Here is an 11,475-nt window from a genome sequence, read left to right as displayed (position 1 = left end):
TTAATATCATATATATATATATATATATATGCACACACACTTGATGAATAGTATTTCGAGCCAAAACGAGTCGAACACGAACGAACACATCTTAGTTCGTGTTCAGCTCGTTAACTTATCGAACGAAATTAACGAGCCGAACGCGAGCTTCTTAACGAGCCGAACACGAGCTGTTCGCAAACAACGAGCCGTTTTGACAGCCCTAAATGTGAGCACAATTTTAGAGACTAAGAAATATTTGACAATTGCTCCAGAGTTAGCTAATTCATCAGGTACAGAAGGTTTCGAGATTTATAGGGACGCATCAATACAAGGCATGGAATGCGTTCTAAAGCAGAATAAAAAGGTGATAACCTATGCATCCAAACAACTGAAGCCACATTAGAGGAATTATCCGACGCATGATGTGGAGTTAGTTGTTGTAGACTTTGCTCTCTAGATTTAGCGGCATTACTTATATGGTGTGAAATGTAAGGTCATCATTGATCATCAGAGTTTGAAGTACATTTTGACACAAAAAGAGTTGAATCATATGAGCTTCTTGACCCATTTGAGTGTTAGACTTACACTAAGAGGAGCTTTTGCTATTTTAACTTAATTAATTGAAGCTTGTAGATTTTGAGGTCCTCTTTCTTCTTTCACAAGGCCTTGAAACTTGTATATATTTGAAAATGTTTTAGCCTGACTGTATAGCTATTATGATAGTAGATTCTGTTGGATTTAATCATAATTCATCAATCTATTGAGAATGTCTCCTGGATTTTGATCAGTAGAATTTGTCAAATTGGATGGGTTTGGGAACTAGACAAGTCCAGTCATCAGACTAACAAGATAGAGGCTCTCCTACTTCGACTGTTTTTATGACTTGTTGAGTAAGAAGAGCTCGCTCTTTCACAACGACAGTTTTCCCAAATATGGTTAAGTCGCCAACAACTCACTCTACTCAATATGTCATAAAAATAATAGTAGTGAAGGAGCAAACTCTTGCTACTCAACAAGCCATAAAAATGGCCACAGTAGACGCAACATCATTTTGATAATCTGATACAAAGACCGTCAAGATTCAAATATATTCAACTTCAACCTATATGTGAAAATCATCCTGTAATATCCAATTAAACTAAGAAATTTGTGTACATCTGTAATATTCCTTGAAGTAAACCATTCCACAATAGCATTCACCTTATGAGTATCCATTGAAATTCCTTATCCACTGATAAGATGCCCCAATAATGCAATATTCTGCAGCCAAAATTTACATTTTGAAAACTTTGCATATAACTGATTATGTCTTAGCAACTTCATTACTACCTCATATGCTTGACATGATCATCATCAGTTCTTATATCATAATATTGTCAATAAAGATAATGATTAAATTATCCACATAAAGTTCGAATATTCGATTCATCGGGTCCATATAAATTGCCGGAGCATTTGTTAATCCAAAAGACATAACTAAGAATTTATAATGACCTAATATGATCTTAAAAGCTATCTTAGTTATTTCTGCCCCATTGACTCTAATATGATGATATCACAGTCTCTTATCAATCTAGAAAAATACTGTAGCACCCTCTAACTGATCAAATGGATCATTGATTCTTGGCATTGAGTATTTGTTCTTTATTATCACATTGTTTAGTTCTCTATAATCAATGTATAGCTGCATAGATTCATCTTTTTTTTATTATATAGAATACTGGATCACTACAAAAATTTACTGGGTTGTCCCTATCCTTGAAATGTCGATTATATGTTGTCTTTTTTTTCCTGTGGGTAGTTCATGTAATGATGCCCTGACTGTCCACATTTGCAGCCTTTCTTGAACTCATCAGACACAGCCCAAAATGTTTTTACATTTTCACAAATAGCTTTTCTGATTAAGGTTGTTTTTGCTTACCTTCTGATTTAATTTTCTTTCTTTGAAAGTATTCTTCATTGCCAAAATCCTTTCGCTTGCTTGCCTGAGATTGTCCTAGTGACTAGAAAAGTTATTGCCAAAATCCTTTCGCTTGCTTGCCTGAGATTGTCATTAGTGATTAGAAAAGTTCAACTTGTTTTAAATTTTTCTGGATTTTTCAACTAGCATTGAGAAATCACTAATTTCAAACAACTCCAAAGTCAACCTCAACTTATCTCTAAGATCACTTAAAAATATGTGGTATTTTTCTATCTGGGTACTGATATAATGTTGTGCATCTCTGGAAAGAGAAGTAAATTCTGCCTCATATTGCATAATTGCTATGGACTCTTGAGTCAGGTTGAAAAATTTATCTTGTAATGTTAATCTGGATGATGGCGGAATAAACAAATCTTTGAACTCTAACAAAATCATCTTATTAAATCTGTGAATCAGCTGTCAGCTCAAATTTCTCTCTATAATGTCTGCACCATCTGTCTGCTTTTCCTTCTAGCATGAAAGTGGCTAGCACCACGCTCCTGTTTTTCAAATAAATCATACTATCCAGAATTTTTAGATCTTTAATATCCAATCTTCAGCAACCGTCGGGTCACTGGCACTCTTAAATGTAGGTGGTTTAAATTTTTGAAAATATCTTCAAGTGTCAATCAACTTCTGCCCCAAGTTCAAAGTTGGGCCTTATAATGGTGGATGATCATTCAATAACGGTTATTTTGTCAATCATTTGCGATATCAAATGAACAAATCCCTATAACTCAATGTCTGTAGTTTCCTCATTTGTCGTGTTCAACATAACATTTCTGCTCAAGAAATTTCTAGCTCGCACTTCTTGCTCTGTACCTGTTTTGGAATTGGCCCTCAATGCTTTCTAATTCTCTTTCGGACATGCTCATATGTATTGACACAATTTATTATTAAAATTCAATTTATTATATAATAATTAGGTCGTGCATCTATGATAACTTAAGTCATGTGTTATTAATCCCTAATCCATCAACTTTTATCTCTGCATAAATTAATTTATATTTGATCTCATTCTTACATCTTCTAAGTCCAACACGCTTCTGTTATTTTTTTCATTCAATAATCACGCTCTACCGTTTTGTGTCACACCCAACTGACCCCCTTCTAAGTGTCGGTGTGACAGATGCAGACAATTTAGTTAGACTAGTTCTTCACTCACATGTCCTGATTCTGTAAGTCAGGACAAATACTAGGTAGAATTTAGTCTGATTGAATTGTCTGACTTTGTCGCAATGTAGTCAACTCTTAAGGGGGCTCAGTTGGAGTTGTGATACCGAGTTCAATTAGACTTTTGCCACATCCAAGTGAGGTTGTTCCTCTTGCCCCACCACAACTTTTCTGTTTCTTCATCCTATGTCTCCTTGTCACAATAGGAACCTACAAGGTCCAATCCTACAATGGTGTATTGAGGCAAACTTTTCATCAGACTGAAAACATAACCCCTTGGTTTGTTTCTCTTGAATCTTTGTCTCTGTAAGGCGATTGAAGGTCACTGCCGATCTTACCCATTATTATTGTCTCGTGGAGCCTCCCTCTAGAATCCCAATGTGTGATTCTAAAACGTTCCAACAATAAGTACTTAAATTCTTCTCATGTTTTCATTGACTGTTGCTCTATCTATTGGAACCACATCAAAGATTTTCCTTCCAAACACAGGGCCGCCGCTGTCAATTTTTATTTCTCTGTCAGACCATTAACAACAAAGTATATCTCTACGTGATAAACCTAAACATAGGCATCTTCTCCTTCAAAGATCGGCATCTTTAGCTTTCTTATGCATGGGTCTCCTCTCTAATTTCTTTGACTGAAACTCATTCCACCCATGAAGCGATGGTTGGATTCCCTTCCCCGACCCATATTGATTTTTCTTCTTTCGTAAGTTTGGCTCACCTCATAATCAACTTGTCTATTCCCATATGCACTTGAATCAGCTTCCGTCCGGAAAGCTGTTGCGGTTGCCTCAACAAAAGACACCTGCATAATTGTATGCATCCCTTTGTCAGCGTCCCACCGATCATGGTTCCTTGTTCCAAGCCAAAATTTTTTTAACCAAACTTCTTCAGCCTCGAGTTGCACACCAATATCTAGTTTTTCCTATTGTTGCTTGCTCAAGCCCTCCTGATGGTGCTCGATCCATTTCGCTTGATGCCACTCGAGACCACTCAACACGTCGTTGCTCGATTTTGGGCCCCATATTCTCCTAAGACAGTGACACCCCCCTCTGCATAACTCGTGTGGATTGTATGGTTGTGGGTTCTCTTCTCGCGTTTCCAACTCAAACTCACACTCCTTAGCGACGCTGGTAGAGGTCTCGCTCCTCGTTGACATCGTCACATGTGCTGGAGGGTTGGAGTGGAACTCCCTGAGCTTCATCATTTCTTATTGGGTCGTGAATTGCCCCTCCAAGGAATAGAAATGCTCCTCCATTTTTGATTTGTGTTGGCTTGTCTCACCTAATTTTTCTTCCAAAGCATCGACCTTCTTGGCCAACATTACTCTCCGGTCCGACTCTAATACCAACTTGATAAGAACGAGATAAATTTTCACCGAGATTATAGCAAAATAAAATATTTTATTCCACAAACACAAAACAATACAATCCCAAAAACAAACAAAATAAACTTATTATTCGAGAGGTAGGTCAAATCTCTCTCAAACACTAAAACTAACCCTAATCATATCTTAAGCCTTTTTTATAGTTTCATACGATGACAATAATAATTAAAAAATGACTAAATTTTTTTTTAGACTTGCGCTTAAAATAGGTCTTCAAATTATTTGGCAGGCTCGATATGGGTTTAGTGGAACTACTCGAGTCAGTGGGGCATGAGGTGGAAGATGCTGGTCTAACAAACTTCGAGTTCATTAGACTTGCCTACAATAAGAGGGTGTTATATAAATCAAACATCCGTTCAAAGGCATCAATGTGGGACCTAAGAGTCTCTAAAGTTTTGTTAATTTCGTGAATCAAGGCTCATAAATGGATCATGAATTCGTTACTCTAAAAGCTTCCTTGAAAGTTTTTAAAAATATTTTTACAAATAAAATTTATTTTTTCCCTTTTGTTTGCAGATAAGAGGTGATACCACTCATTATGATGCTGTTGCAAATTCAGCAGCATCTGGTGTGCTCAATGCTGGGTTGAGTTCAGGTTTGCTCATCCTACTTTCAATACAAGAAGTGTTTACACATCCTGTGAATTTAATCAAGTTTTCTTTATTTATTCAATTATCTTCTATTTGCATCTCTCAGCTGTTTGGTAACAAGATTCCTTGCGTTACCATTGTTTTTTCTTCCTTATTGATTACATTAATTAATTTACTGATAACTTATTCAGAGCAGTTTGTCTTTGATTATTCTTCATTTTTTCTCCTTTTTAGGAAGTAAATTACTGGAGGGAGTTTTTTTTTTCCTATTATTGGATTTGATCTAGTTTTTTTTTTTCCAGATTCAAACTTTAATTTTCAATTAAGTAATTGAAAGTGTACGTACAGAAAACATAGCTTAAAAATATTTGGGTTGAGATTAGTTTGCTGAAGTCTTTTTTTTTTGCCGTTTTGCTGCCTTGTTTTTTGCATTGTACTATCGTACAAACGTGGAAGAAGAAATATGTTGGTAAGTGTTGATTTACCATTTAATGCTCCTTTTGTCTTAATCTGTTTCAGTTGTCGCCTTACCATTTTTATATGTTCTACTTAGTTTGGTAGATCGGTTTCCCTTAATTTCCTATTATGATTAAGTTTTTATTTTTATTTTCATGGAATTGCAGGAGTTCCTTGTATTTTCGGTGTTCTTACCTGTGATAGCATGGAACAGGTACTTTTTTAAGTCTAATTTTATCTCTAACATTTTTGCAATATGCCTATATCATGAGGCATATTTTAGATCTTTACTTACTGCTAAAAAACTTATGCCGTAACCAGCTCCGCCATATCACTAAAATATAGCTAATAAAGTCTGACTATTTTAGTCCATTTGGACATTATTAAATGCCTCCATCCAAAATCTGAAATAGATATCACATTGTTGTGCTCGAAAGTGTGTTGGAAAAAAATGGGGATAACGTGTTTTTGTTGGAAAAAAATGGCGATAACGTGTTTTGTAAAACCTTTTTCTGGTTAAGAAGGAAGATTTACATACATACATATACATATATATACATATACATACATATACATATATATACATATACATAAATTTTAGAAGGTGAATGTAGTAGTAGATAAGCCACCATCAAGAGATTTCGCCCTTTATTTTGTGAGGACTTTTTGATATGGAGTTTGAAGTTTTCTACAGTTTCAAATGCCTTAAGTTAATTACTCCTCTTGATAACATGAGAGCACTTTCGATTAAGGCTACTCATTAAGAATTAAATATTCAACATCTACTAGCAGCAAACGTACGGTTTAAGTTGTAAAATTTATTACTTCAAATTTAAAGCAAATGTTGGGGGAAATGATAACAAACCAGATCAAAATCTAATGATTTCATCATTCCAAGTTGTTGTGGTCCCTTATTTACTTAGTAAGAAGGTAGTTGACCTGACGTGACTGAGGGATCCTTATCAACAACTGTGTTGCGTCGTTCAAGAGATTATTGTAGATCTGGGGTAAATGGTTGTCGAAAGATACAAATATAAATCGACTTTAACTGATAGAAGATTTTGTGTCAATCAATTCTATCCTTATAATTCACAGCTCAAAAGGTAGAAAGTCTATGAGATATATACAAGTTGTGGTCATTACCATAGTATAATAATGTCATTTGGTAGTGATCATTCAGTCAGAAGGCTCTAGTCGTAACTGCTATTTCATGGTGTCATTTACTGGCAAAACCTCGTGGGCAGAGGACTTGGGTCGACATTACTGATAGTCAATTGTTTTGATTATGAGTATATTGATACCCTTGAAGCGACATTCACTCTTATTGAGCTTAAATCGATAAAAAATTTGCACACTCGACATAAGGTTGGAGGAATTTTTTTTTAAAGTTTCTAGTGATTGATTTTAACTTGGATATTTTGATTTATTTATTTTTGATCTTTAGGTGATTGATTTTAGTCACACTTTGTTTTCTTCTATTATTTTAAGAATTGGAGATTCACAGCTCAAAAGGTAGAAAGTCTATGAGGAATATACAAGTTGTGGTCATTACCATAGTATACTAATGTCATTTGGTAGTGATCATTCAGTCAGAAGACTCTAGTCGTAACTACTATTTCATGGTGTCATTTACTGGCAAAACCCCGTGGGCAGAGGGCTTGGGTCGACATTGCTGATAGTCAATTGTTTTGATTATGAATATATTGATACCCTTGAAGCGACATCCACTCTTATTGAGATTAAATCGATAAAAAATTTGCACAATCGACATATTGTCCCAAAGGTTGGAGGAATTTTTTTTAAAGTTTCTAGTGATTGATTTTAACTTGGATATTTTGATTTATTTATTTTTGATCTTTAGGTGATTGATTTTAGTCACACTTTGTTTTCTTCTATTATTTTAAGAATTGGATTTGGAAATTAATTTGAAAGTTGATTCCTTCAATTGAGATTTTTAATTAATATGACATCATCGGGGATTTGATTGCTTGATTTGAACCCTGTCGACTTTTCATCTTGCTTGTAAATGATCGAATTTAATATTAACATATGAGTAAACATGAACCTTATCAACTCTGTCTTACGTACAGATGATCGAGTTCATATGTCTGTATTATTTGAACTTATTCAAATAGGTTCGAAACTTAATTTTAAGAATGAACCCCTCTGGTTGAAATCTTCTATGAACTTGACCATCATCAGAGATTTGATTGCTTGATTTGAACCATGTCGACTTTACAACTTGCTTGTAATTGATCAAATTTAACATTGACATGATAATATGCATACAGAGGATTGAGTTTATATATATATATATATATATATAATATGAACTTATTTAAATATACTTCAAAACTTATTTATGAAAATAGATCTCTCCGGTTGTAATCTTCTATCAACTTGATCATCATCGAAGATCTGAATATTTGAAATTTGTCAACTTTAATAATTTTAGCTTATTAGTCGTCACAACTCAGTTTTGGTGAGGAAAATCATACTAGGTGATTTGGATTCAAATTATTTATATATGTGATTTGAACATTTTTGCAACTTACTAGACTCATCAACTCTTATCTATAATAGGGGGTTCAAACTAGTTAGGTGAGATTTACGATCCTATATTATAGACAAGATGATCCGATCGATTGATTTTCAAAATATGAATTATTTGAGTGTAAGTTTGGCTTTAACCCTTGCACATCATTCCTAAGTTAAAGTATTTATAATTTAAGTTGGTGATCATGCAGATATTCAATTTCATTAACTTGAACCATAACAATAACTTATATATTTTTTTTCAAAAGATTTACATGATAAACTTGCATGCTTCTTAATGCACTAATATAACTTGAAAACACTCTCATATAATAAGTTTAAGTTCACGTTATAACTTTAGAATGGATGAAAGGTTTTCTTTTGAGCTTTAAAAAGTTGTCTTCTGTTTGCTAGTAGACTTGTTGTGAATCCGATGATGAATGTTTAAATTTTGAAAGTCCAATTTTTGATTTATTCAACCCTTAAGTGCTTAAATTTGAATTTTAAAAGCCAAAATTCTAATTATTTTTAAACCTTTCCTAAATTATTATTATTATTATTAATTTTTTAAAAAAAGCATAAGAGCTTAAAATTAAAAAAAAAACATAAGAGCTTAAAATTAAAAAGCCCAAAAAAAGCATAAAAGCTTAAAATTAAAAAAAAACATAAGAGCTTAAAATTAAAAAGCCCAAATTTAATTTATTTTCAAGCCTAAGTACATACGTTTTAAAAATCCAGATCTAAATTATTTTATTTTAGAAGACACATTTAAATTATTTCATGAGTTTCAAGAATAAAAAACCTTAAGTTTATTTACAAGACCAAATCATTCGAAATTCTTCCAGCCTCCTGGCGTCAACTCCCATTAAGGAGCACGGGAGATTGCTTACCTTCCCAACTGTCTTAAAAAACTCGCTAGTTAGTGTCGTGAGCGCGATCCTAGAGCAAAATTATGTGTTTAGCCCACGGTCTTAAAATAAGCTATAGGTCTTTAATGTACTTGCAAAAAGGGTCAAATAACAAGAAAGCATTTTTTCAAGTGACATTTTACTTTTCTTGAATGATATTTAATCAATGACAATTATTCGTGTTTCTCAGGTTGAGTATTTAAGTTCCTTAATTTAATAAAAAAATTTCAAACTAATCCATTATTTTCCCAAACGGTACTTAATTTCTAAGGATGATACTCGAGCTTTATCAAATAAATATTTTAAAAATTCCCTATTGCCCATTTTGTTATACCTTTTTGAGCGAGATTAGTGACGAAGATCAGTGAAGTTGAAGTGACAATGACAAAAAGACTAAGAAGTATAGTACAAAAATTTTCTCTTCTTTTCTCTTCTTTTTTTATACAATACAAAATATAAAATACTTAATAGTAATTTGTGAAATAAAATGCTTCGTTGATTGGGAAGGGTAATCAGGAACAAACTTTGTGTTGGTCCTTATCTCTAAAGTGAGGCGGGAGCAATTATCAATCTAAATGTGGGCTGCAAGAGGTGGCCTTTGGTAAGCTTTTGGAATTAATTTTATGTATTTATTTATTTTCCTCTCTTTTTTTTTTTCTAATTTTATGGTCAAAAAATGCCCCCAATAAATATGGTGCATGCCTAAAGCTGATCATGTTTGTTGTCTTTTGACTTTGATTATGTCCAGTATGATAATTATATGTTTTTTGTTGCTGGAAATATTTAGTTGGAAGAGATCACCTGATCTTTCATCTAATGAGCTTAGTGAGGTTTTTATTTGGGCGTAAATTGATAGTCTTTATCCTCGAGGGTATATATATATATTTGGGACAGACTGAGCTGCATTAAAATATGCTTAGGGAGCAAGACATTTATGTTAGATTCTTTATTTGTTCTATTCTTCTAGACTGCTTGTCAACAATTCTGGAGTTTCAGGAACCTGTAGAATTTGTTACTATTGAGTGCGAAGAGTACAATTTTTTGGATATGACAATGGATCATATCAGTTATGAGCCTTATGAGATTCTACAGTTAATTGCTCATAGAGTGGAACAATCAGGGCAGTCCAAAATTTTGAGTCACTATCAGCTTCATATACATACACTAGAGTGGTCCAAAGATTAAGTTGTAGGTCATGTTCCCAATTCGACACGTGAATATTTCTCTTGGGCTACATATATTCTACAGTCACATAGAGATACTTTGCGAGCAGTATTTATGAGGTAGTTTACATGTCCATGTTTGATTTCTCGAAGATTTCTTTTGTCCGGGTTCAAGGTATGATTGAGTATAGGGGTTTTAGTAGTAACACGTATTGGGTTGGCCTGAGGAGTTGACCATCACTTTATGGTACCTACATAAAATATTGAGACTTCTAATTTTTGGTCCCTAATACGAGGAGTGCATTCCACCATATTACAAGTTTTTTCATATAAGACCTGATCTTGGTGATCGTCAGGGCAGATTAGTCTTGCCTACAGTTATCCTTAACTTCTGAGTCATTAATATCGGGCTTTAGGTCTCAATTACGCATGCAAACACGAGTTATTCTTTCCATTGATGTGTCGAGTTAGAGTTTTCTGTGGGATGACTATTTATCAGATAGTACTGCATAGTGGGTGATTTGTTTTGGCTAGTATTACAATTGAGTGTTCTATCAAAGGAGTATGCCGAGTCATCGTTGTACCCCAACTAGGCTAGGTATATGTGCGAAACTGTTTTTGTAGATTTTTTTTTGCTACTTGATTGTCTACCTTTATGCTTCCCTCCAATGAGGGTTTTGTGCTTCCAAGTGTTTTGTTAGCTATTAGTCGTCTTTCACAGGGGAGCATCTTTCTATGACTCCTGTGTTGCTCACGCAGATATACATAATTTTACTATTTTATCTATCTCTGAGTTTAGTTCTCTGGAGATTTGAGATATCACATTGCCTTGACAGTACTTATGCATGGTTCCTTCCACGTCCATAGATCCTTCTTGTGCTTAGAGCCCTTTCATATTTTTTGGAGTGGGGATTTCCCGCAGTTCTTCAATTATCTCTGGCTTCTTTCACATTAGAGTGAGAGCAGGTACACTTTTTTTTCTTTGCACCTCATTTGGTCATAAAAATATTCTCTCGTTCATTAGTCGACTATAGACCTCTTTCTAGATATGTCTTTGCACCTCATTTGGTCATAGATATATTCTCTCTTGTTCATTAGTCGACTATAGACCTCTTTCTAGATATGATTTGTTCTTTAGAGTGCGACTGTTGCGATTGATTGAGTACTTTATTAGCTTACAACTTGGATGGCTGTGTAATTGGTTAAGATGTTTAGTCGTCTTGGAAGGCTATCAATCTAACGGACTAGTTTGGGTATTCTCAGGCTACTAATATGATGGATTGTTGCATATACGAGTAGTTGTTGACCCTCGCTCGATG

The 11,475-nt window shown here is 34.1% G+C and overlaps 1 protein-coding gene across 1 annotated transcript in view; it reads left to right on the top strand.

Moving 5' to 3' along the window:
- LOC110019512 (6,7-dimethyl-8-ribityllumazine synthase, chloroplastic-like) overlaps positions 1-10,178 on the top strand; it is a 25,153-nt gene extending 14,975 nt beyond the window's left edge. The window contains exons 5-7 of the mRNA XM_020717195.1: positions 5,021-5,099; positions 5,718-5,764; positions 9,990-10,178. Coding sequence (XP_020572854.1) covers positions 5,021-5,099; positions 5,718-5,764; positions 9,990-10,178 — 315 coding nt within the window. The remainder of the gene's footprint in view (positions 1-5,020; positions 5,100-5,717; positions 5,765-9,989) is intronic.
- The last annotated feature ends 1,297 nt before the right edge of the window (positions 10,179-11,475 follow it).

Source organism: Phalaenopsis equestris, unplaced genomic scaffold (genome assembly GCF_001263595.1).
Source record: "Phalaenopsis equestris unplaced genomic scaffold, ASM126359v1 Scaffold000002, whole genome shotgun sequence".
In the NCBI taxonomy this organism is placed as follows: domain Eukaryota; kingdom Viridiplantae; phylum Streptophyta; class Magnoliopsida; order Asparagales; family Orchidaceae; genus Phalaenopsis; species Phalaenopsis equestris.
This window is presented reverse-complemented; position numbering and strand designations above follow the sequence as displayed.